At 37.5% G+C, this 24,209-nt stretch overlaps 2 protein-coding genes across 4 annotated transcripts in view; one reads left to right on the top strand and one right to left on the bottom strand.

Annotated features, from left to right (window-relative positions):
- bcl9 (BCL9 transcription coactivator) overlaps positions 1 to 3,047 on the top strand; it is a 127,653-nt gene extending 124,606 nt beyond the window's left edge. For both annotated transcript variants that reach the window (XM_051108836.1, XM_051108828.1), the window contains exons 10-11: positions 104 to 388; positions 473 to 3,047. In XM_051108836.1, the coding sequence (XP_050964793.1) occupies positions 104 to 388; positions 473 to 1,590 (1,403 nt within the window). In that variant the 3' untranslated portion in view covers positions 1,591 to 3,047. The remainder of the gene's footprint in view (positions 1 to 103; positions 389 to 472) is intronic.
- A 2,085-nt stretch (positions 3,048 to 5,132) lies between these two features.
- Positions 5,133 to 18,525, bottom strand: gja5b (gap junction protein, alpha 5b). 2 transcript variants are annotated; one of them, XM_051108933.1, is made up of 3 exons: positions 17,508 to 18,525; positions 17,345 to 17,365; positions 5,133 to 7,929 (listed from the first exon to the last, which is right to left on the bottom strand). In XM_051108933.1, the coding sequence occupies exon 3, from the start codon at positions 7,911 to 7,913 to the stop codon at positions 6,780 to 6,782; it is 1,134 nt and encodes a 377-aa protein (XP_050964890.1). In that variant the 5' UTR covers positions 7,914 to 7,929; positions 17,345 to 17,365; positions 17,508 to 18,525; the 3' UTR covers positions 5,133 to 6,779. The 2 variants fall into 2 exon arrangements, with proteins under 2 accessions (XP_050964890.1, XP_050964881.1); XM_051108924.1 differs by lacking the exon at positions 17,345 to 17,365 and having other exon boundaries at positions 17,508 to 18,524.
- Between the last annotated feature and the right edge of the window lie 5,684 nt (positions 18,526 to 24,209).

Below are 24,209 nucleotides of genomic sequence, written 5' to 3'. Positions count from 1 at the left end.
ACTAAAACAAATGTCAAATAAAAAGTCATTGGTAAAAGCTCTTCTTCCATGATCCTACATCTCCTCTCTTCTGTTAACCTCTTCTGCCCTCTTCTGTTCTCAGGTGGTAATCCTCCTCCCTCAGCTCCTCCCTCCAGTAGTTCCTCCAATCAGCCAGGTGGCATGAACGTGCCAGGAAGTCTTCCATCCAGCAGTCCCTACACAATGCCCCCAGAGCCAACGTTATCCCAAAACCCTCTTTCCATCATGATGTCCCGCATGTCCAAGTTCGCCATGCCCAGTTCTACACCCCTCTACCATGATGCAATCAAAACCGTGGCTAGCTCTGATGACGACTCGCCACCCGCTCGATCGCCAAACCTGCCATCAATGAACAACAGCATGCCTGGTAATGTCTATAAGAGTTGTAATAGTTTTTATAGTGCCATTTTCTGGAGGGCTTTTCCACTAAATCTTTCTGTTCTGTTCATAGGTATGGGTGTGAACCATCATCCAGGTCATCCTCGAATGATGACCCCCAACTCTTCTGGCCCCATGCCTTCCCTCAGCCCAATGGGGATGAACACTATGGGCTCCCAGCCACTTTCCCATGGCATGCCAAACCAGATGCCCTCGCCCAATCCCATGGGCCCTAATATGCCTCCTCACTCTGGGCCTATGGGTCCAGGCATGATGCCTCACGGTATGATGATGAACCCGGTCTCCCAAGACCCCGGCATGGGCGGCAACCAGATGATGTCACAAGGGCGCATGGGTCTTCCTCACCGAGGACAGGGCTTCCCTCCAGGACAGTCGCCTCCACAGCAGGTCCCCTTTCCTCACAATGGTCCTGGGCACCAGGGTGGCTTCCCTCACGGGATGGGTTTCCAGGGAGAAGGGGGCCCACTGGGCAGGATGGGCAATATGCCTCATGGACCTGGTGGTGAGCCAGGCATGTGTAAACCTAACACTCCAGGAGGCCAAGAGTTTAATAACATGCCGGGCGTCTTCAATGACTCGGATCTACACGAGGTCATGCGACCAGGTGCGTCAGGTATCCCCGAATTTGACCTCTCTCGAATTATCCCTTCTGAGAAGCCTAGCCAGACTCTGTCCTACTTCCCTCGTGGTGGAGACGCCCCTGGTGGGAAGCCGCCACACCCGTCTGGCCCACCTGGCTTCCCCCAAATGCAGGGGATGATGGGTGAGAGCAATCCGAGGATGGGCCTCCCCATGCAGGGAATGGGTGGTCCTCCTGGCCCTGGACACATGGGACCACAGGACATGCCCATGGGTAATCCAGGCCACAACCCCATGAGACCTCCAGGTTTCATGGGTCAGGGTATGATGGGGCCACAGCACAGGATGTTGTCTCCTGGCCAGCAGCCAGGCATGATGGGAGGCCCCGGAATGATGCAAGGAAAGGAACGGCCGATGTACAACCACCCTGGCCCTGTGGGCTCTCCTAACATGATGATGTCACTACAAGGGATGAGCGGCCCTCAGCAGACTATGATGATGCCCTCTCAGATGAGGCCTCGAGGAATGGCGGCAGACATGGGCATGGGATTTAACCCTGGTCCAGGGAACCCTGGGAATATAATGTTTTGAGCCTCCACTACAGTTATGAACAGTCGGGAAACTGTGTAACCTGTGAAATAAAAACCTTCGTAATGAAAGACAAAAAGAAACTCTGTGTGGAAACCGGGACATTTTCTGTGCACATACACACCCTGACACCTGGTTAGAACAAGGTTTATAGCTTACACAGTGATGGGTGTCCATCACATACACATGGATGTGTTCACAGGGAATCTTCTCCAATGGTAATGTCATTGAACAGGTGGAAGCGTGAGAAGCTAATCGTGCTTTCCTCAAAGTTGGGCTCAGGTCCGGCGCCGTTTGGAAGGGACTTTTTTTCGATAACTTGGGAATGTATATGGAATTTACAAGACCGACTCGCGTCGAGGATATTTGTTTGACATTGTGGACGAGATGCCACACGTAAAGTCTACAGCGAACCAAGTATGAACGTTTAGGGGCTTCGTTGTACTTTTATACATAGGTGGAAACCAAGAAAGATTGTTGGGGAAAAAAAAAGTCCAAGAACTGAAACGTGAAAGTGGAAAAGTCAAGGAACATTTTGTCACAAGGTGCACCGTCTTGGCTATATGTTTACATCTCATCGCATCACTTCCCTCCAAACAGGAAATGCTCTTTGTATGTGTGTACTGTACTTGTGTTGTTAAAGGGATTCTACCAGTGATTTCTATAGTTTTTTTTTTTTTTTTTTTTTTTTTTCATCTTCATTTGTAAAGGGGGGATTGAGGTGGTTGTTCGTGGACGGTAGGTGACACAACAAGCACCACGAAATACTGTGTACTGTGGGGCGTACAGAATATTTTAAATTTAATTTTCTTTGCTACTCCAGTGTATGATAAAACCAAACTAAGACCTCATACAGATCATAGTATTATTAAAAAAGCACAAACAAGAATTAACTGTAAAGAATAAAGTGTTTTCTTTTCTCCTTTTTTTTAATTGTAGAGAAAAACACTTTGACAGTCAGTAGGAGCAGTAATCAGATGTATGCAGTGTGGTCTCCCGTTCCTGTTTTAGAAACCTCTGTAAGCTGGTCTGGGTACAGGTGAGGGTGACTGTGGAGGGGCATTTTTGAACCCCGTAAACCAGCACTCAGTTCTGCAGTGACGCTCAGGCTACTGTCTGCATATCCGACGAGGACTGCAGTCAGGCTGTCGCTGTTTGCCACCACTGCGGAATACATTGAAAAGATTTTTTTTTTAATTGCTTGGCTGTGTACAGCTAATACAGTGCAGCGCTGACAACATCTGAGCTACTGGAGGGTGGGCTTTTTCTTTCTTTTTTTTGTAGAAAACAAATGATTATTAAAACAAAAACAGAAAAAAAGCTAATAGGTTGTCCTCTTGTCCCCGCCCCTCCTGTGTTGATGCTCGTCATGTGTAACTCCATTGAATTTGGTACTGAACCACTTCCTAAGGCTGGGCTGTGGTGTTGGACGACAAATAAAATATATTGTTTGGTATAAAGAGTCTCAATGCCTTTGTGTGTATCTCATGGCTATTAATGGTCTTCCTCTGCCACCTAGTGGCAGGTTGTGCTTTTCATATAAACATTTTGACTACCAGTTGCACGAAGCCAACAAGACATGTTTATTTGGGGTTTGTTGTAATTTGTATTACAATGCCCCCAGGGCATTTTTGAGCAATGTATTTTAGCGTTATTAGTGTATCGCAGGTTGCTTTGCATAACACCATACGGTAAATCACAAATATGTGACCCTGGACCACAAAACCATTCTTAAGTAGCACGGGTATATTTGTAGCAATGGCCAAAAATACATTGCATGGTCTTTTATGCCAAAAGTCATTAGGATATGAGGTAAAGGTCATGTTCCATGAAGATATTTTGTAAATTTCATTTGGACAACTTCAAAGGCGATTTTCTCAATATTTCGTTTTTTTTTTTCACCATCAGATTCCAGATCTCGGCCAAATATTGTCCTATCATACATCATACATCAATGGAAAGCTTATTTATGTAGCTTTCAGATTATGTATAAATCTTCATTTCATAAAAATGACACTTATGACTGGTTTTGTGGTCCAGGGTCACATATGCGATCCCTAATTTAAATATTCTGTGATTTTTGTTATGAAATCTTCGAGCTACACTCCTATTGGTCATTTGGAAACATAATCAAGTTAGTCAAATGTATTATTTTACGTAAAATGTTCAAATCTACGTTTACAGATTCTGTGTAGCCTGTGTATGGATATGGCAGAATTACAGAGATTGTGATGATATTTGGGCATGTTTACCAATACACGTCTCTTCAGGTGAGCAAGATGCAGTGAAATATAAACAAAAGTACACTAAAAATTGCATATCGCACTTCAGGTATTAGAAACATTACATTACGTAGCTTTTCAGTTACATTTACAGTCATTGATGATAATTGTTTGTTTGTTTATGTGGTGAATGCATGCTTGACTGACCATGGCTTGACTCTTGTGCAAGCGGAGCAGTCCTACTCCAACCTCTTTGTCTTTTAGCAGGTTCTTTCAAAATGTATGTTTGCTGTGGTGCGATAATGATCCAGCACATGTTCCTCTCAAACTTATGGTGGCGAGTGCTCCTCATTTCAGGGCTAATTTTAGCCGAGGTTAGCTGAGATTTAGCAGCTGCTACAAGGAGACTGGTTCAATTATTTGGTCGCTATTTATCTATGAGCACAAAATGTAAAGCATTTCAGTGTCAGGATGACAACATGTCCTATTATCTTACACTGAGTATTCTAATGAACGCCAATTTTGCTGTACTTGCTAGCGTGGTATTGTAGTGGCGGCTAATTGCGCCATCTAGTGCAAGCAGTGACATGATTTGTTTGATGTAATTTGATATTTAAGCGGTAGGGTTTCTTGTATATGGATGTATTATGATGGATTTATTATCACAAAACCTTTACCTTTAGAAGAAAAGATCCATGTTGTTCCAAAAAACATTTTATGCTTACATTTTAGTTAGATTTTGTATTTATCTTCACTGCAGTGTACATTAATAGCATAAAAAAATCTGATACAAATGTGACTGCAAAGGTTAAAACAATATTGTTTTACATTCCTTTCTTTCATATGTTAAGGCATAATATACACAACTCAGAGCTGGGCTGTATGCCAGTCTCTGGATTTACAGTAATGTTTCCATTATTGCAGTTTTTCATCTCACATTTGTCTCTCTCCATTGTCTTGTTTTTTTACCCAGTCACAATGCAAAATGTCTGTTTCAAATGGTTAGCTCAATGTCCGTTTGCCATTCGAGAAGTGCATTTGACCAAGAAAGTAACATAATGTTCATTTTCTTAGCAGTAGTCCATAATATTTTCATATTGATAGGATCAGCAAATACATAGTATAACATAAACATAAAAAAATCAGCTGTAAAATAATTTACCTATAAGAGGGAAAAAACAATTCAAAGTTAGTGAAAAACATCTCATCAGTGCATAATGGTGCAACAGTACATTTCTAGTGCATTATTACAGTGGAACTGTGGTTTAATATGGTGTATTGCAGAGTAAAACTGAATATTCAGTGAGGAAAAAGTTGGCTTGATTTTGATTTTGATTTTTTTTTTTTTTCTCCATGTTTCCAGTGCATTAGTCCAAATGCAAAATGACACAATTTTCAAAGGTCATGCTAGTTTTTAAATTTTGATGAAAAAATTATGAAGATGAGCATTTATTATGGAAGCCCATTTCTGCCACTGAATAAAAAATACAAAATAAAAAAAGGTAATTGTGACTTTATCTCACAATTCTGAATTGTGAGATATAAACTTGTAAATCTGAGAAATAAACTCAATTCAGATTTTTTTTTCTCACGCAATTGTGAGTTAATTCAGAATTGTAAGATATAAACTCACAATTCTGAGAACATCTTAGTCTTTTTTTTCTTTATAACTTGCAATTGCAAGTATATATCTCACAGTTCTGAGAAAAAAGTCAGAATTGCGTAAAAATTCAGAATTTCAAAATATAAACTTGCAATTGCGAGGAAAAAAGTCAGAATTGGAAGGTTTTATTGCACAATTCTTACTTTATTTCTCATAATTGACAGTTTATATCTCTCAATTCTGACTTTCTTGCAATTGCAAGTTTGTATTTTGAAATTCTGACTTTTTTCTCAGAATTCTGACATTTTTCTCACAAACTTGCGAGTTAAGTCAGAATTATACAGTATAAACGTGCAATTCTGAGAACGTCTTTTGTCTTTAACTCACAATTGCAAGTTTATATCACTCAAATCTAAGAAAAAAGTCAATTGCGTGAAATTCAGAATTTCAAAATAAACTAGCAATTGCGAGAAAGTCAGAATTGCAACATACAAACACATTTGTGAGGGAAAAAAAGTCAGAATTGTGCGTTTGTTTGTTTGTTTGTTTTTTTGGACAATTCTTACTTTATTTCTCATAATTGTGAGTTTATATCTCTAAATTCTGACTTTTTCTTGCAATTGCAAGTTTGTATTTTAAAATTCTCACAATTTTTCCAAATACTGACTTTTTTCTCACAATTTTGACACTTTCAGAATTATACGATATAAACTCGCAATTCTGAGAACATACTAATCTTTTTTTTTTTTTTTTCTTTATAACTCACAGTTGCAAGTTTTTATCATAGAATTTCAAAATACAAACTTGCAATTGTGGGAAAAAGTCAGAAATGCAACAATTTGCGAGAAAAAAGAATTTTGTGCATTTGTGAGAAAGTTAGATTTGGGTGTTTTTATTGCACAATTCTTACTTTATTTCTCATAACTGTGAGTTTATATCTCTCATATCATATCTCTGGAAAAAAAAAAGTCAAAATTGCATACTAATATCTCACAATTCTGACTTTAAGTTGCAGTTGCAAATTTATATCTCACAATTCTGACTTTGTAACTTGCAGTTGTGAGTTTATATCTCAATTCTGAGAAAAAAGTCAGAATTGTGAGATTAAAAAATTGCAATAACTTTTTTTTTTTCAGGGGCGGAAACAGGCTTCCATAGTTTCTTTAGTATAATGTGTTTTGATTTCATGTTGACTTTTGTAAGGTTTAATAGTTTTTTTTTATACATCACTCGTTCACGTTATGCATGTGGGCAAATGTGTGAACTGATATTCTGGCTCAGTCTATCAGACAGCAATAAAGTAAATACGTTAGGTCAAGTGCAAAATCATAGCAGATTTATGAGTCGTCAACTAGGACGACCCTTTGTTATACTGCAAGGTCGTCCGGTCTCATGCGGCTGCTGGTCCCGCTGCTCTTGCTAAACCTTCGCTTGTCCTCATCAAATTCAATACTTAGAAACGAAGGTGAGGCACATGAGTTAGGCGTCTCCGTAAGTGCATGTGAGAAGCTCAAGAAGTTGACCCCTAGATAGTCTTGACCTCGATGGCGTTCGGTAACCATGTTTGCCGAGTTTTGCTGGTGCGCCAGTCGGTCGTGAAAAGGCGGGCAGGTTGGGTGTAAAAGCGGGTGTGCGTGTGTCTGTATGGTAGGGGAGGACGGTGGTGTTGTCAGGCACTGGTTGAAGTCGGGAGGTGGAGTGCAGCCTCGGTTTGGTGTGGACGGGTGTGGTGAGACTGCAGCCATGGTGGATGGTGTATTTGGGCGATGATTGGAATCCTTATATTTTTGCAAACAACGCTTAAACTGCTTCCACGCCAAATGATACAGTTCTACGACACTGAGCAACAGCGACACAGCCGCTACCACCAGCATAAACACAATGAACACATTCTTCTCCGTAGGTCTTGAGATGTAGCAGTTGACCGGATGCGGACACGGAGGTGCTCTACACACGTAGAGCGCATCAAGGAAGACTCCATAGATCAGGTACTGGACTATAATAAAGGCCACCTCCATTACTAAGCGGATGAGGATGCTTAGTACGTACGTTTGTAGCAAAGCACCCCTCAGTCGCACCTTCCCACCTCCACCTTCGTCCTCCTTCCCGCAGTTCTTGTCTTCCTCTGGGTATTTCTCTCCATCTCGGTCTGTTTGCCCTCCTTCTTCTTCCTGCTCTTTCCTCCTCTTCTCCTCTCTGCGGACGCTGTGCATCGCATGTCCCATGTAGATGAGCGAAGGTGTGGATACGAACACAATCTGGAGCACCCAGAAGCGGATATGCGCAATGGGAAAGGCTCGGTCGTAACAAACGTTCTCACAACCGGGCTGCTCCGTGTCGCAGGTGAAGTCTTCCTGCTCGTCGCCCCACGAGGACTCGGCAGCTGTGCCCAGGACCAGGATCCGGAAGATGAAAAGAATGGTGAGCCACACCTTTCCCACTGAAGTGGAATGTTCCTGGACTTCTTCTAGAAAGTTCCCAAGTAGACTCCAGTCAGCCATGGCTAGTCAGAAGAGCCTGAGAAAAAACGGTAGTGTGAATGATGGGAAAACTTATCCTTTACTAAATTACTTTAATGCTGTAAGAGTTCATGTCTTCTGTTGTACATACTTGTGCTAAACCTTAGAACTAAAGTAGGCAAAAGTATCCTTATTGAGGTTGACTAGATGTAAACATGCCAACTTTAAAGGAACATTTCCTACCAAGGCTCATTGGAAATACGTGCCTGTAAAATTTAAATAATCCCATTAATTTAATAACACAATATAAGCGCAACAATAATGTTCAAACGCTTATGACAAGCATTTAAAAAGCCTTTATAACCAAATTATTACTTTTTTTTTCAGCTGTACATAAACAGCACACTAAAAAATGTGTTTCTCACACGTTTATGAGTTCTGTCAATTCAGGCCTGAGAGAGGTTAACACCTCCATTGCATATTATTGGCTTCAGTACACGCTATAACTGAGAATAAAACACGACTGCCCCCTACTGCTAATGTGCTTCATGTGTCAGAGAACTTCACATCTTGCCGTGGCAGCTCGTGGGATCACTTTTAATGTGATGCGCATGCTTAATGGCCACATCTGTACATTTCTGCAAAACTCAAAAAAACAAAAACGTGCCTATATGTGCAATTTTGTGGATTTTCCAGTTGAAATGAACACTAGAGGCAGTTAAACTCGATATATTTTATTCCCTTTCTCACAAAGTATGATTTACAAGGCCAGAGTTTTGATTTATAGATATTTTTCCTGAACGCGGAAGTCAGACTGACTTTTGACGTTTAGAATGCTTTGCATTTCCGGTCTCCAGTGTTTGTAGTCAAATGAGTGTATTTTCCCAGTTGATAATATGATGTTAAACCTATTAAAATGTTGTTAAAAAGCACATGGTTCCATAGCGCCATCACTTTGCAAAGTGGCAATGACCGTCATTTGTTAGTGCCTCGCTCCTCAAAGTTTAATGAGTATGTAGATGACACGAAGCTGCCGACGGTATTTACATTAAAAACAGATGGGCGCTTTTTGAATGGGTTCCTGTGGAGACCGGAACAGAAGAACATCCAATGGGAAGTTAGAATTCGTAATGGCGGTGCTCATCGTTTACTCAGGTAAAAGGTCTATAAAGCCTATTTTTTGAACAATTCATTACACAATATTATGACATTAAAACTATTTTAACGTTGTGAGATTTGAAAACTGATACTTTTGAATGTTAGCGTCACATATACAGCTTCATATGTATGAGTTTTTTTTATTATGTAAAACTATGGTTCGACAAAACAGCTCAAACCCTCGCACAAGTAAGTTAAAATAGCACGGTTGCATCATCAAATTTGTTTTTATATCACTTTTGCATTCGTTAATGCTATACAGGTAGGTTTACGGATGGGTTGGTGTGGTGCTTTCATATTTCCAACATGACAGAGCATTAACTTTTAGCAACACTCCCTGAACGTTTGAAACGCCACAATACAGTACATACCTGAAGCAACGTAATAAAAATGCAAGAATACATGCCTGTACCAACTTAATAAAACGTGCCACGGTCACGTTTTAAACGTCCGTTTTAGTGTCACTCACTGACGCTACAACGTTTCACTTTGAAACTGCCGCGAAATGTGTAGAACATAATGTCAGTGTTCCAGAAATGTCGCCACAAGCAGGTATTTACAATAAGACTGGGTTAAATATTTCACCTAAAAATTAAAAACTGAAGATATTTTGAGAAATGCTTGCATTCTTTATTCATAAAATTAAAAGGCAATAGTAACCAAAACAGTTTTGTTACCAACATTCTTCAAAATGCCATTTTTGTGTACAGCAGAAGAAAGTAAGTCATACAGGCTTAGGACACCATGAAAGTGAATAACCAGTGAATGACCATATTTTCATTTTTGGGTGAACTATCACTTTAACTAATTCTCCTTCATGACCTGAAATTGAAAAATTGCCATAATTGTAGTTTACCCTAATGCTAATATGCTAACACAGCACCAAAATTTGTGCTTTGACACTTTTTGAAATATGTGAAATTAAACAACCGGAACAGGCCTTTTCTCATTTGCATTGGCCTTATTACTGTTATCCATGAGAAAATCATGTGCTGAAGATTTAAAAGTTACAAATGAAAAAGGTCATGTTAACAGCTAATACAGTTGTAAATATGGTGTTTCAACAATTGCATTAACCAGTTGTTTTTTTATGTTGCATCCACACCAGTAGGTGTCAGTGTGAAGTCTTATTGACTAATGAAATTTCCCTAAAAGTTTGTACTACTTTCTTTTATTTATTTATTTGTTTGTTTATTTATGCACAATAATATAGTATGAATGTATGAATATACTGAAAATGGAACTATATTTAAAAGGTTAGTTCTGTGTCTGTTCTACAAACAGAAGAAGACGCACACTGTCTTCATAAAACGTCTGAAGATTTCGACAGAGAGGATGACTTACAATTTTTTGGCCCAGCCTTATGTATTTGGACCAAAATCTACAGATATGTTACTCTTGGGAATGCACAAGAGTGTGATGTTACATGGACTATTTTAACGATGTCCTTACTACCTTTCTACCTTGAACATAGTTGCGTTGATGCCTATGCATGGTCAAAAAGCCTTTGGATTTCACACAAAATATCTTAATTTGTGTCCTGAAGATGAACAAAGGTCTTACAGGTTTGGAATGACATGATTTTGAGTGATTAATGACAGAATTTTTATTTTTGGGTGAACTGTTTATTTAAGGCCTGTTTAAGTGTCTTATGCATTGTGCTTGGACACATGTGAAATCAACCTTCACAAAACTGTTACAATACCTAGGCTGCATTTAGAATATCATACTACTCTTCCTGTTCTAGCCACATTAAGTTGTGGGGAAAAAATAATGCTAGTAATATGCAAGTATGCTATTTCAAACTCTGCCTTAGATAGTATAGTCATATACTTTCTGCACTGCCTAGTGTCTTCTTGTTCTATTATAAAACAAGGACAAAGATGCCAAACATGCAGCGACTGTATATTTGGGCTATGTTTGTAAATTTCTGTTCTTCAATACAAACCTTTCCCACACACTGAAGTGCTGGGAGTCTGGGAAAAGGAGATGGAAGAATTTGAGGAACCTACAGCTAAAAATAAGCAAAGAAGTAGATGTTTAGTGGCATTTGTCTTTTCTGGGTATTAGATGATTGACCGTTTCCTGTTATCGTTTTGAATATTTTCACAAAGTAACATAGCCTTTCAATGATGTTCAAGTATTTTGGGATATTAAATGACATTACATGTGTTTAAAACAGTACAGTACAACAAGAGTGATTTTTTTTTAAGACTTCAGCACACAATATTTAAAAATAGCAGAATTAAGCCCAACTTAAGTCCTAAAGATTATCAAATTGTAAGTGGCATGGGAAATGTTCTATTGCAACTTTTCCATCATGTGTATCATTTTTGACTTTTTTTTAACTTTTGAATTTGTGTGCCAATTACACAGCATAACAGTGTTCTTCATTGGTTTCTCTCACTGGATTAATGCAAAGTTTAGCATCGGAATCTTAGTCCTCAAGGGGGTTTATGGGAAGAGGGAGCCCAGAATACTCTCATCGCTTTAACATGAGAACTTGGGCAAGACTGTGTGTTTAAGGAACAGTTTGTCTCTGGGAAGTATTGAGAAATATTTGGACGTAAATTTAACTGCAAAAACACACTGTGTAAACAGACCTTACTCTGCCAGAAGTTTATCAGTCTGGACCTTGATGCCCCACCAGGATTATTTTAAGAATCATTTTCAACAAGGAAGGAGGTTTTCAGCCTTTATCAGCTTCCTTCTCTAAAGTTCACCACACACAGAATAGGATCATTGCTTCATGACTGGTTTGATACAGTAATGACCAACTGAATGTACATTATTCTTTACACAATTAGAGTTTTATTTATATTATGTTATTTGCAACTATGTTCAGCTTTATTGCTATCGCTATGCTGTGGATTCAGTCTCTCTATACTACATACTTATACCAGTCAAAAGTTTTTGAACAGTAAGATGTTTAATGTTTTTTTTAAAGAAGCCTGCATTTATTTGATCCAAAATACAGCAAAAGCAGTGATATTGTGAAATATTTTTACTATTTAAAATATTTTATTTGAATATATTTTAAAATGTCATTTATTCCTGTGATCAAAGCATTACTCCAGTCTTCCGTGCTACATGATCCTTCAGAAATCATTTGCTGTTCAAGAAACATTTTTATTATTATTATTATCAATAATTAAAACAGTTTAGTACATTTTTCCCAGGATATGTTGATGAATAGAAAGATCGAAAGATCAGCATTTATCTGAAATTAAAAGCTTTTGTAACATTATACACTATACCATTCGAAAGCTTGGAGTCAGTATATATATATTTTTTCTTTTAGGAAGGAATTATAGAAATTAACAGTTTTAATTAGCAAAGATGCTTTAAATTGATCAAAAGTGATGATAAAGACATTTAAAATATTCCAAAAGATATTCTTCTGAATTCTATTCATCAAAGATACCTGAAAAATTCTACTCAGCTGTTTTTAACATAATAATAATAATAATAATAATAATAATAATAAATATTTTTTGAGCAGCAAATCAAAATGTTAGAATGATTTCTGAAGGGTCATGTGAATGAAGTAATGATGCTAAAAATTCAGCATTTAAACCACATGAATAAATTACATTTTTAAAATATATTCAATTAGAAAACAGTTATTTTAAAAATACAAATATTTCAACATTTTACTGTTTTTGCTGTACTTTGGATCAAATAAATACAGGCTATGTGAGCAGAAGAGACTTCTTTAAAAAACATTACAAGTCTTACTGTTCAAAAACTTTTGACTGGTAGTGTATATAAGGGTAGTTTGGCATCAGATGTGGGAACCACGTCTTTACAGACAGACTAAATGTAGTGGAGTCTCAATATAAGCGTGTCTCGCTCCCCTCCCCTTTAAGGAAACAATCTTAAACAATATAATTTCCCTCTTACAAGGCACTTGAAAGGAAACTGGCTGGGTTCAAGACACTGAAGCCAAAGAGGTTACTGGCACACTTAAAAGACTGCTGTGATTCAGTCTCTATACACTACCATTGTTCTTTCACAGAATGTAGCTTTCAGTGTTTTCAGGTGAGAATGTAGTTGTGTAGACTTCAAATATGCCAAATTCTGTCATGAAACTCTGAATGGCGCAGGCTGATGGTTCATTAATGCAAACTGATGATATTCACAGCATTAAACTACTTGGCACAAGCTGATTGGTTCATGTTGCAAACACAGCTGGATAGCAATCACTAGAACATTTCACAGCATGCTTTCAAAGTTCCTCTGAAACCCTCCACCTCCCCAGCTCCACCTGTATAGATCTGCTATGAGTTATTATATATCCTACTTGTGCAGCAACAGTATGTCTTAAATACTCACAGCACCGTATCAGCATATTATTGGCAGTAGCAAGTTCATGTACTTGGTTTGCAGCAGCAGCAATGAACTTCATCAGCAGCATAGCAGATCTATTTCGCCAAGACCAAATACATTAACATTGTAATACACATTATCATGCTGAAATCTAAGAGTTGTCATGATAAAAATGAATTAGTTGAGCCTTAATGCAAGTGTAATTCAAAGTCAGTAAAATAACTGATGATTTGTCTATTTGAGCCTAACTAAAGCTTATGTAAAGCTTATGTATGTTTTTTATTTTTTTGCAGGGATCTTTAATGTGCTATAAAAAATGTGTCATGGGTCAGCAAACTGTACATCAGCAGACTAACTGTACGTAAACATTTCTCAGCGCTATTTCTGTGTCAGTGAATCTTTCAGGAGGAAGGTGGTGAGACCTACTCCCTTCTCTGCTTGTTTACCCGAGGAAAGGAGAACAATGTGGGAGTTTTTTTGCAGTAGGGGCATCTGGAGATAGATAGGGGCTGCTAAACAGCCGCACAAACAGCCATCAAGAAGAGAACCATGCTCTTCCGGCCTCTGTTTGTCCTCTCTGTTTGAGTCAGCACTGTGGCAGACGGCACAATAAAGAAAGCCTGCTAGCTACATAGGTGTGGAATTCAGCGTCAGTAGCAATGCAAACAGAGATTCTATATTGCTAATATACAATAAAATTGACTTTTTAGATTAAGATTTCTAATTTATTTAAATATATTGTGAAACAATGTATTTAAAATGATCCAGACATTAGGTGGGGCCTTTTATCACTCTAAAAAGGTTTATTTTGTGTTATGCAAAACAAATATATAAATCCCTGTTTCCACCACAGGAAATTTACCCAGGAACTAGGGACTTTGGGGTGATACTCGGTGTGTTCCAGGTAGAAATTTGCCCCTCAGAAAGTCACAGTCAAAGTTGTGTCATGAAATTAAGTTTTAAGAGTATTTTAGGCGAGTATATAGCGGCTTAAAACTCAAATGTTTGGTTTATTTATAAAGACAGTGCCTATTTGAGAATGTGCTTCACTGATTTGGGAGATATGAGCTCCAGGCAAACGCCGGGTGCTCAGTGCTCATGTTTCCCACTGAGAGTGCCTCACCTCAGCTAGTTCTTCTGACATTTACAGCTGGCTCTGATGTCTCTGTAGTGGTTAAACATGAGATATAACTAGTTTTAGGTAAATCTAGCAGGTAATCTTTGGTCATATCGCTTGGCTGTTGGCTGGCTTTTATAACTTTACAGTTATCTATCTATCTATCTATCTATCTCTCTCTATATATATACACACACACACACACACACACACACACATTTATTAAAATGAAGATGAAAGCAGGCAATGCTGTTTGGTATAACTGCCACGTTCACACTATCAGTTTTTGGGACTGACAACCGCATTTACTTACAGGTGTGAGTCTCGAAATGTCCTGTTCATACATCAGCTTACAGTCGCTTTTCGAATACTGTCTGTATGAACGTGCAACAGGAGTCCATATTCCTTGTATTCCTTACAAGTAACCATAGCAACAGAGACCAAAGCAATATCAAAGATGGCGACGTCCGTAAAACTAAAAGTATTACCGGTTCCTGGTAATTTCATTGGAAAAGCGGTTTAATAAGGCGCTACTGAATTCTTGAAACTGATTGGCTGACGAACGTTCTAAAGTGTGCAGTTATTTTCAGGGAAACTGATAGCAAAAGTAGTTCCAGGCAGGCCTTGACCGAATTACTAATATTGGCGCTGTTCTTGAAGATGATGACGACCTTGAAGTTTCGCTATTACTAGAAACACTGCTGTGGAGACCCGCCACATTTTCTCTCTCTCTCTCTCTCTCTCTCTCTCTCTCTCTCTCTCTCTCTCTCAGTCGAATAACACTATTATTAACTCGATTAGTCTGCTATTAATGGCTAAATCCTCCATTTTTAGGTCTAAAATGACGTTTTGGAAGAAATTAAGCCTACTCACAAGAGCGGTTTAAGGACAAAAACCTGACGAATGTCTTTAAATACAACCTCTAAACAATATTTGAGGTGTGGTTACTGTAGTATAAGTGGAATAATTGATTCCGGTCTGTTAAATTATTGAGGTGTAACAGGTATACATTATTTTCTAACAATTTAACGACCCCTCGTCAATGAATTAACTTTTTTCATTCTCTTTAGTTTCAGTAAGCGATGTAGCATCATTTCCCTTAATCACAACTGAATGCAGTGAATTTGATGATTTATTTATTGTTCTTTTTTTGTATCATTTCATTAATATGTATGCATTTTTGTGGTTGAATTGAGAATTGGTTTTGGATTTAAACAGATCCTGAAGTTGAAGCAGCACTGAGGGATGAGTTTTATACAGATTCTTTTGCATGATTGGCTTCCTCAAAAAATGTATTAATAAAAAATTGTCTGTCTCTTATACCCCTGAACAGATGCACATGTTTCCAGTCAAGAAATCCGAAGATGAGCCGTGGGAGCGTTTCCAGAAGAATGGGTGTGTACGCGTAAGAGTGTGATCAGCAACTTAATGCAGCTGACAGCGTGACTGAAATAACTTGATGACATCTGAAAACTAAGAACAGCAAACGGAGCAACAAGGCTAAGCTTTAGAGATTGAGTTTTGCCATAGGATACTCCGTTCAAGGCTCCCATTGTGTGCGTCTGTGCATTCAAAGGCACTCTCCTGGGAACCATCATAACCGTTTATTCATCAGGCTTTTCCTATTAGTTCCCAGCATGTTAATTGAATAGAGAGACCTAATATTGATTCAGAGCCAAAGTCTGCAAGGTTAGATTAAATTAGATCAGTGAAACTCCTATTGAATTTCATATTCAGGAGTTAACTGTGTGCCAAAAATATTCTTCAGCTCTTTAGACTCTGAGTAATGTGTTTTGAATTATGATTCCAACATGGGACATTTTAAGTCATTTTTGATTATTTTTTGCAGCAACGAAAGAAAACTTTCTGGTACAAAAAGCTGGACTCTATTATTACATTATATTTATTTTATGAAACAATATAACTTTATAATATAGTACTACATTTCCCCCCACCCCAGCATATATAATATACACTACTAGTCAAAAGTTTTTGAACAGTAAGATTTTTAATGTTTTTTAAAGAAGTATCTTTTGCTCACCAAGCCTGCATTTTTTTTGATCCAAAATACAGCAAAAACAGTAAAATTTTAAAATATGTTTTATTATTTAAAGTAACTGTTTTCTATTTGAATATATTTTAAAATGTATTTTATTTCTGTGATTTCAAAGCTGAATTTTTAGCATCATTACTCCAGTCACATGATCCTTCAGAAACCATTATAATATTCTGATTTGCTGCTCAAAAAACATTTATTATTATTGTTGTTGTTGTTATGTTGAAAACAGCTGAGTAGAAGTTTTTCATGTTTCTTTGATGAATAGAATGTTCAGAAGAACAGCGTTTATCTGAAATATAAATCTTTTGGAACATTATAAATGTCTTTATTACCACTTTTGATCAATTTAAAGCATCCTTGTTAAATAAAAGTGTTAATTTCTATAATTTCTTTAAAAAAAGGTAGTGTATAATGTTTCAAAAGCTTTTTATTTCAGATAAATGCTGATCTTTGGATCCTTCGAATCCTGAAAAAAATGTCCTCAACTGTTTTAAATATTGATGATAATAATAATAGTAAAAAAAATGTGTTTTTTTTTAACAGCAAATCAGCATATTAGAATGATTTCTGAAGGATCATGTGACACTGAAGACTGGCGTAATGATGCTAAAATTGTGGGTAGTCTAAGCAGCTATTTTATTAATATGTGATTTTTTTTAATTAATATGTGATTCACATATGTGATATGTGAATATGTGATATATTTTTTTATATGTGATATAATTGGTTTAATATAAAATCCTTTTTTTGAAATATACCATGTTCAATGTTCACAATTTGTTTTAAAAAATATATAATAATATATATTACCTGTGATCCAACAGAGGATGTCTAATTCAGGGAATGGATGAGTGGTTATATAAAATAACATTCAATAAATATAATTAATTTCAGGAAGATAAAAGGCATTTCAGTTCATTTAGTAATACTTAATTATTAAAACAAAATGTGTGTGTATATATTGTTTCCATACCTTTAATAGTTGTGGAGCAACAGGTGTCTGTTGAAGATCCGACAGGTGTGTGTTTGTCTTTCTGTCAACTAATGAATTAGTTGTTTAGTGATGATGCTTGACAGATTCTTGTTCGCGCTGCCTCTTTACCTGAGAACACTTCTTTGTCTCGTCTGCTGTTAGGATGTACGATTAGTTGCCAGAACTACTTGGCGGGCTGACAGTCACTGAGCTTCAGAGGCCTTCAAACTTCAACAGAAGCTTCACTTTGATATACAGTTCTGTTCAGATGTTCTGTGGTTAGCGCCTAAGGTTGAGTGTCTGGGATCAATGATCCTGTCTGAACAAGTCAGACTGTTGATGCTTTCTTATTGCTAGGGATGTTGAAGAGCTGAAGGAGGTATGTTAACACTTCAGCAGCAATAACACAGTTCTTTTTCCTCTTGTATCTTCCTGACAGGGTCAAGTTGTGGATGCAAGACTGTCTGCAGACAAATCGCTTCTTGTTCACTTGTCATCAGTATATTCCACAGACCGATGGTGAAAATGGGCTCTTTATTACCCCGCTTGACAAAACGTAAGCCGTCTCCTTCAACGATAAAGCTTGAATTGATGGAAGACTCGCTGTGGTTGTTTCTAGCTGTCTAGTCTCCGGGTTTGAGAATGAAAAGATGAATGTCTTTATAGATGTTCACCTCTGTTGTTTCCACCCATGAATGAATCTTCTGATATGTCTAGTGTAAAATAAACCAATCAATTCTGTCTTCTCTTTAGAGGAGTCCTTGTCTTCTCAGTGTCACTTCCAGGGGACAACAGATTACAGACTTGCTGATAATCAGAAACAGCTGCTAGCAGGCCGACCACCGTCATGGACAAACTAGAAGTGCCCTCATACTCAAAGGACACGTTAAGAAATACCACCAGAGCCGTACCACCTCCTTTCCCTCCCTTTCCTACGCCACCTCCTTCTACTCCTCCTTCTCCTCCTCTTTCCCCTCTCCTCTCACAATGCTTGAATGCCACTCTATTTTAGTTGGAGGAATATCTCCTCATCAGGAAGGAAAGTGAGATTGTATTGAGAAACAATGGGGAATCGACTCAGGCTTGTGGTCTCCTGATTATTATTTTGAGCTCTAGAAGGTCCATGCAACTTAACTTAACAGTTAACTTTTTACTTTTTCAGTTTTATTTTAAAATATATTCCTCTGACTCCCAATATCGCATATTACTGTAGTTTTAAACCTGGTTTTCTTATACTAGCATGCACTCCTGTACAGTATTATCTTACAGTAACACATTTTTTAGGTTCAGAATTCTTAACGTTTGATATAAATGAGATATAGTTCATAGAAATCCCCTGTGAGTTCATCTGCATCTCTGAAGACTAACTCTAAACAGAAGAGACTAAAATGCTGAAGTGTCAAAGTAAGACAATTTATGAGAATAACTACACATTTTTACTCCAAACTTGCGTTATAGCGTCGATCAAGTGTTTGAAATAATCTCCTTCTATGAACTGATTCTTATTTTGTAGTATTTTACACAGGCTATGTCGTTTTCCATACGGTAATACCTGAGATGGCTTGAAGAACACAGATGAACGCAGAGGGTTTGCCCTTACTTCATGATTTGGTCAGTTACCCTGATGCGCTGCCATATTGGAGATACTCAGATGTAAACATGGATTGCATGGATTGCATGGTTAATGTACTACTGAATAAGTTTTTCTGTTAATATATGCTGTCTAAACCATGGGAAAAATGGGTGGAAGCTACTAAATCATATTGAGAAGGACTTAGTAAGCATGAAAGGGTGTAATATTTTGACAAACTAAAGTTAATAGGTGGTAAAGATACATATGAGCAGTATTAATTCAGATATTAGCCTAATATAACCTACCTGACTAAAAATGATAAGAACAAACACAAATGTTTTCAAGATTTCAGTTTGGTCAACCACAAATGCAAGTTTTTTGCAAACTTCTCCTTGATTTGTTATACTCCAAATGTTTTTCCCGGTCCGACCGATTAATACAGCCCAAAACATGTCAATAACTGACCATTTTCAGCAGCAATAATCAACAAAATTTGTGAGTTCCGTTTGGTTTCAGTGGCATTGTTTACGTTCAGTGCCGCCAGTATGGCCGAGTGATGACGTGTCGTGGAAACACTCTTTACTGATGTAAACGTGCTGATTCTCTTTGTCCATATAAGGGATTTCCTGGAAAGTAATTTGTTTTATTACTCCTATGAGTCTTGCTTGTGGACTTTCTGTGCTAGGGTGTCCTCTGGTGTTGAGTATGAATGAAACAAATCACACGTGAGAGTTAAACGCTCCGTAATGGCGTTGCCACTGGATTATTATGTGTCATGTTATCATGTGTGTAGTATTCATTTTCAAATATTACCAATACTGGTATATTGCGACACCCCTAATTAGCACTACAACGATATTTTATTATTTAAATATCACTATATATTGTCAATACTAGTATATTGCAACAGCCCCGATTTGAATTCATTTTGAAATGTAATTTATTCCTGGGATACAAATTCCATTACCCTTCAAATTGTGCAAATTGTAATTACAAATTGAAAATACGCCTAATGGAAATGCGTCACTTTTGCAAAAACGTCCATATATTGCAATACATTTTTTTTTTTACGTTCACATGAGTTAGTTTTTCAGGCAATTCAAAGGAATATTTTGCAAAACCACAATGGGAACGTTTTCTCACATTTAAAGTTCACATGATGTACATAAAAAATTATTATTCTTCAATGCACTATAACCTCCAAGGAACACTTAATGCGATCCACTCTCAAGTATAAGGGGCTTTCCATCTTTTGTCATTAATGCTTAGACAATCTACACTGCACACGTCTGTGGTGCGTTACGGTTCTGACATGGCCACCGTAGCTGATCGTGGCCACTCTAGTCAATGACACGTTTCTGAAGCATCCCAGAAGCGTCTCTCTGAGCTGCTTCTGTAAAGATATTGCGACACTTAATTAACACTACAACATTTCATTATTTAAAAATCACTGTTATCATCAATACTAGTGTATCGCGACTTTGAATAGTTTTTCAAATGTAATTTATTCCTGTGATGCAAAGCTCAATTTTCAGCATCATTACTCCATTCTTCAGTAGTTGTGTTTCCATTACTCTTCAAATTGTGCAAATTGAAATTGCGAAACTGAAATTGAATTGTAATTGCTCTCCGAGCTGCTTCTGTAAAGATAAATGCATATGCCTCCTTCGATTAAATATAATGGCTAGTTCAGTGGCATTAGCCAAAATCCATCTAATATGCCACCAAAATCTGTTGCCAAGACTTATCATGAGAGGAAAAAAGTATGTTTTAGCCACATAACATCAGTTAATGGAAACGCTGTCATTTCGCAATACGTTTTTATTAACATTTATAAAATATCGTCAAAGGTTTGTGCAAATATGTAATGGATGCTAGTGTCACATTATTCTAATATGCTTCTAATCATAAAAATCATAATACATTTCTTCTTATTATTAATATTATTATGTTGAAAACATTTGAGCTGGTTAACATTTTTGTGAAAACCACGATACGCTTGTTTCTGGTTTCTGGATTCTTTATTGAAAAGAAAATTATTTAAAAAATAAATACTCTGTAAACATTCTCACTGACCCCAAGCTTTTAAACCCTACTGGAAGTCAAATATTTTACATGGGGATCATTTGACTCTATTATCAAGCTGAAATTTTGTTTATAATTTAGTTTATCATCAGTATGATCAAGATCAAGAACGTCGTTAAATATCAGCATGATATTTCAATGTCTGCCAAGCTATTAAAAGTGCCTTGGGGTCTCTAAACGAACATGAGAGATTCTCTCATCCATCAAAGCCCTTTGATTACAATGTTTCTCATTGCCTTCCTCACAACCTTTTATGCCACACTACCAACTCGACAACAAATATCTCTTTTATAATCCTTCACTTTTATATGAGTGATGCAGGCACATGATGTGTCCTCAGACATGCTATTGGAAATGGGACATTGAAAAGAACAACCATGTGACAAGACTAGCTTTGGGCCACTCTTCAGTTACATTCGTCTGGAGTTTGCTATCTTTGTTGCTGTTTGTGACACCAATCTCAAGATTGTAATCTCTGATCAAATGTTTCCATGTATTTTGATCTCTAATCACAAAATGAGCAGCAATAATAGTGAGGCTTGCTTTAAAGGGAACCCTGGGCATTAATATAAGGTAACTGATGTCTCTTACTGAAATATGTAGTAGAAAACCCATGAAAGATTTACGTTATTTAAAAAATCCACATTGTTTTATATATATTTTGGGCTATGGGGGTGCCATTATTTTAATGACGTGAAATGGTTGCACAATTGCTGCTACCTATTGCTATTTTTACCTCAACACAACTCTGAATACACAATTCAGAAAATGAAAATACTGATACAATGCCACATTGTGTGGCTTTTGGTTGTAATTTTCAGTCGAAGGGCAGCAAGAGAAGCGATGTAAATCTTCACTGCTTTCCTAATGTTAAAAAGAGAAGAAAAGATTGAGAAGATGCCTGTGAATGAATAAAACTTCGTAAAGACACACATCTTTGTTCTCTCCACTTTAGCCCTGATGTCTTTGAGGCTTTTAGTAGACCACAGCTGGTGAAAGAGCTTACACTCTAAAAAATGCTGGGTTCAACTAGTTGGGTCATTTTACTAGATTATTTTGAATACTTTTTTTTACCCAGGTGCTGGTTTATTTTTAATGCTGGGTTATTTTATTTTATTTTTTTTACTCAACTGCTGGGTTGAGCCTGTCTCTGACGAAGCAACACAGCTGCTGTGTAACAGTCAGAGTGCTGGCTTTTTGAGTCCTCTACAGGAGAGACCGGTTCTCAACGCTGCCGATTTGGTGCACTTCTTTAGTGAAATAAAGATTTGTTTACATTTATAAAGTCTTTACTGTGTTGTAAATTGTATTTTACGCAACGCGTAAGGATGAGATGTCAGTCAGCTGCGTCAGCAGCAGCTGTTTCGCAGGATGGAAACGCTCATTGCCTTGCATAAAATAAATGGATTTTATTTGTTATTCTGCTGGATTTAATTTAGTTTGATATTAAAATATGTTCTCTAATGTCAGTACTGCTTGTTTATGGGCAGGTTTTGTAGTCAGTCATGACATCTTACAGCTACGAGTAAAATGTGAGACTGTGGTCTGAAGTTCACAGTTCACCTTCACCGGCTCAGATTTCGGCAACACAACGGCATGAGAATTTCGCTATTTCAGGAAAAAACGATTACAGAGAACGGTTCAATGCATTAAAATTAAAATGCTACTTTTACATGTTACGTCATGTAAATGCTTGTTAAACAAGCTTAAATATATGTAATATTGTAAACTATGCTGTATTCACCCAAACAAATTCAATTAGTCTTGCATTTTGTCCATGTGTTCTTGCTTAATAATAAATATTTGTCTTTTCATTATTGCTGTTGCCTCTAGTAATTCTGTGTGTTTTTTTTTTTATAAGTTCCAGTCCATTTTAAGCTAGCAATATAATATTTTTAAACAATAGTTGACTGAAATAAATAAATATTTACCCAGTGCTGAGCTGCCAAATAACCCAAGTTGGGTTGTTTTAACCCTGCATTTTTTAGAGTGTATAAACAGCAGAGACAAGAAACGCTAGATGCCATAATGGCAGTATGTTAACATGTTGACGCCTGTCATGATGTCGCAGCCACCGAAGGAGTTTCTCAACGTGTATTTCACTTAATGTCGGGGGTGTTTAGACTACTTGTAGGGAGAACAGATGGTACGGCATTTGGTTTAAGCCTATGCTTATATCCATTGCCACTTGTAAGCTCTTTCAGTTGCTGTGGTCATCGTATCACTATTTTATTTTCTGAGTTCTGCTGTGATTAAAAATAGCAACATAGTTGCTTACTAAGTGCAACCATTTCATGTCATTGAAATAATGGCGCCCCCATAATCTAAAATATGTATTAAACAATGTAAATCTTTCATGGGTTTTCTACTACATATTTCAGCAAGAGACATAATTGACGTTATTAAGTCTTAAAACCCAGGGTTCCCTATAACAAACACAACTAATAATGCACATGTTGCTTCTGTTCCTTTAACAGGTTTCCAGAGCAGCTCTGGACGCTGGAACCACTAAAGGTAAAGTGTGACTGTGGCACTTGAAGTCGTCATCAACACCACTGTGACTAACAGCACTCTCATCAGCCCTGGTCATACGGACAGTGATAAAATGCCTTTGTCTTCATTTAGCTCTGCTACGGAACCGTGTGAAGAGAATTGTCCGTGTGCCCAAACCACACTACACCACATATAAGCCTGAAACAAGGTCAGTGAGGGGTGTAAATGATAAAGTAGATCATCGCTAAATATTGCTCAAACAGCTAAAGGTCAAAAGAAGTTCTTCTCAGCTCTCCTCACACCTTACGTATTTATTATATTTAAGAAGATAATGCCACTTAAAAGTGGTACCATGCTTTATTTACCCAGAAGTCATTGCGAGGACCATTGTAAGGAAAGTGACCTGCCCTGACCCCTCACATTTTAGACTCCTAGATGGTGTTAATCCACCTGATGATTGTGCATGAAAAGCAAACTTTTCTTTTATTTGTTGCTTTCAAGCTTCTGTCCCTCATATTGACCTTTATTGTCGTCCTAACAGCCGAGCGGAT

The sequence above is a fragment of the Labeo rohita genome, chromosome 1 (genome assembly GCF_022985175.1).
Source record: "Labeo rohita strain BAU-BD-2019 chromosome 1, IGBB_LRoh.1.0, whole genome shotgun sequence".
In the NCBI taxonomy this organism is placed as follows: domain Eukaryota; kingdom Metazoa; phylum Chordata; class Actinopteri; order Cypriniformes; family Cyprinidae; genus Labeo; species Labeo rohita.
Note: the sequence above shows the minus strand (reverse complement) of the source record. Positions and strands in the feature narration are given on the sequence as shown.

Excerpts from the sequence above, each read along its gene's own strand:
- gja5b (XM_051108933.1), bottom strand. The coding sequence starts at position 7,913 with ATGGCTGACTGGAGTCTACTTGGGAACTTTCTAGAAGAAGTCCAGGAA.